At 37.7% G+C, this 2,510-nt stretch overlaps 1 protein-coding gene across 7 annotated transcripts in view; it reads right to left on the bottom strand.

Moving 5' to 3' along the window:
• The window catches only part of LOC107083965 (ATP-dependent 6-phosphofructokinase, platelet type-like), a 41,270-nt gene that overhangs the window by 3,273 nt on the left and 35,487 nt on the right, over positions 1-2,510 (bottom strand). For all 7 annotated transcript variants that reach the window (XM_015373575.1, XM_015373569.1, XM_015373573.1 and 4 more), the window contains exon 19: positions 1,301-1,412. In XM_015373575.1, the coding sequence (XP_015229061.1) occupies positions 1,301-1,412 (112 nt within the window). The remainder of the gene's footprint in view (positions 1-1,300; positions 1,413-2,510) is intronic.

Here is a 2,510-nt window from a genome sequence, read left to right as displayed (position 1 = left end):
CCTATGAGAAAAAGGAGCTGCGCATGAACCGAACGCAACACACGCGAATCGAACCGAGACAGTCGAACCGGTTTTCATAAACCGTTCCATCCCTAGAAAACAGCATAAAAAACGAATATGGACATTCTTTGCAACACAGATCAACCTCAGTTAGGCATCCGCTCCTAAATCTTTTGATTGTTTCTCTGTTAAATTGAGGTCTGGGATTGGACTAGGCCATCTTAACACATAAATCTGCTTTAAACTACACCTTTCTGTTGAAGCTCTGAGTGTTTTGGGTTGTCATTCTGTGGGAGGATTATCTGTCCCTGCTAAAGCAAATAGTTTCCTCAGGGTAATGGACAGTCTAGGTTTTGCATGTATTTTGACCTCTCCTGCCTGACACATCCTCTTTCACCTGTTTGCATAACATGACTTCTTCCTTTAGCTGCCCAGCCAAGTCTTCAGAGGTTTGCCGCAGTGCCATACTGGGACACATTTGAAGCTAACAGCTACGTTAATCTTTCTTTAACCAATCAGCTGAGCCCTTCGGTCCTACACTGCAAAAACGATCTAGAAATAAGTAAAACTTTCTTAAATTAAGTGTATTTACCCTTAATTTGAGAAGGTAAATGAGATGATTTGCCAATGGAATTGGTATTTTTACTCTTAAAATAAGATATTTAGATAATATGCACTTGAAATAAGACAATGCAATTGTGTTTTCTTATTTTAAATGTAAATTGTCTTGTTCCATTCGCAAGATGTCTATTTTACCTCCTCAATTCAAGAACAAATGCACTAATTTTAAGAAAAAATGACTTATCTAGATTTAGATTTTTTCCAGTGTAGTGACGCTGAGGCCTTTACTGAGCAGCTGGATCATGAACTGTGAATAAATGGTATTTCTTTGTCTTTTTCTTCATGGATATTAAAGTTAAATGTTCCGAGGAAACATGTTTTTCCTTTAATTACAGGTTTAGAAATGTAAGAAATATTCCCTTTTACAGTTATTATAATTTTGTGTTGTTCTGCCTCAATTTGAAGTAAAATACATGAAAGTAACTTGTCGTGACTAAAGCAATGAAAAAGATCAAAAATACTAATTTCTAAATCTTCTCCAGTTAAATGACAGTTCTGTTTGATCCAGCTTAATCTATGCTAATCTCCAGACACACACAAATAAAAGACCTCATATGCAAACAGGGGATCTGCATGTTTCCAATACAAAAATCAGATCACATCTTTCCCAGTCTGTTGACGCTCATAACACGGCAGAAGAACCGACTGTATGACGGCGTCAAATCTGAGCCGACTCTACCTGCTGCATGTGTCCCAGCACATTCTTCCTGCAGTCGAACACCCCCCTGCCCTCCTCTGTATACAGCTGGTAGATGAAGTCCGTCGTGTAGTTCACGTTGCAGTTCTCATTCCTGCAAATCAAACCCGGTGTTAACAGAGGGAGATCCTTTACATTAATATTACAAAATAAGAGCTCATAAAGTATTGACATCAATATGTATGTAAATGCTTTTATTGTCCCACACTTAGGAAATTCACTCTGAATTTTAACCCATCCCCTTGGGGAGCAATGGCCGCCATTGTTTGGCAAGGCTGCTACTTGCAACCTTCTCAAAAGCGCACTGCTCTAACCACTAGGCCAGCGCTCCCCAATACCTGATCTGTTTAGCATCAGGGTTCCTACAGCATAAGGCAAGTTGAATTTAAGACTTTTTAACTTTTTAATGCCACTTGAAATAAAAATTTAAGACCAAATTCACAAGAAACACAAGAAAAACCCACTTGCGACAATTTAACCCAAAAGGTTTATTTTAACATAAACCACTGCGCTAATGTTTCAAATTTTGAAAAGCTTCCCATACAGGAAGAAAGCTAAAAACACACAAATGACAGATATATTTTAACAATTATTTAACTGAATTCACAAACTTTGTTTTAGCAGGGAACAAAACAAATCAGTTTTAAAGCCACAACATAACCAGTGCTAAGTCTTTTTAGCAGCTATTTTTCTTTGTATCGTTTTCTTAGTATGTTTGATTTGGTGATAAGCGGAGGCGCTGCAGAGACAAGGGTGGAACAAAACCGAGAAATACCGGCTGTTTCTCGGGAACTCGATTTTTAAGCTTTGTGTTTCGCGCTTCGCATGTGCGATAGGGGTGGGTATTGCCAAAGAAGTCCCGATTCGATTCAAATCACGTTCACATGCCACGATGCGATTCTATCACAATGCATCATGATACTTGAAATTTTGCGATGCATCGCGATGTTTTCAATATTTTACAATATTTTCACTGAACACTGTTCAGTACTAAAAAATACAGCCATGTTGTCATAATGTTTTCACTTACATAACTCCAACAACTTTTAGAGGTACTGCCATGAAAACAAATACTGGAGAAAAATATTACTATTACTGGAGTGGACAAACTGACATAAAGTGCTTAGGATTTATAAAACTTGAAATAAAAAAATAAGGATAATCAGTGCCGTTTACTAGGGGTGTGGGAAAT

This window comes from Cyprinodon variegatus, unplaced genomic scaffold (genome assembly GCF_000732505.1).
Source record: "Cyprinodon variegatus isolate N-32 unplaced genomic scaffold, C_variegatus-1.0 Scaffold88, whole genome shotgun sequence".
In the NCBI taxonomy this organism is placed as follows: Eukaryota; Metazoa; Chordata; class Actinopteri; order Cyprinodontiformes; family Cyprinodontidae; genus Cyprinodon; species Cyprinodon variegatus.
The sequence above is the reverse complement of the archived record's forward strand: the minus strand, read 5'-3'. Positions and strand labels throughout refer to the sequence as shown.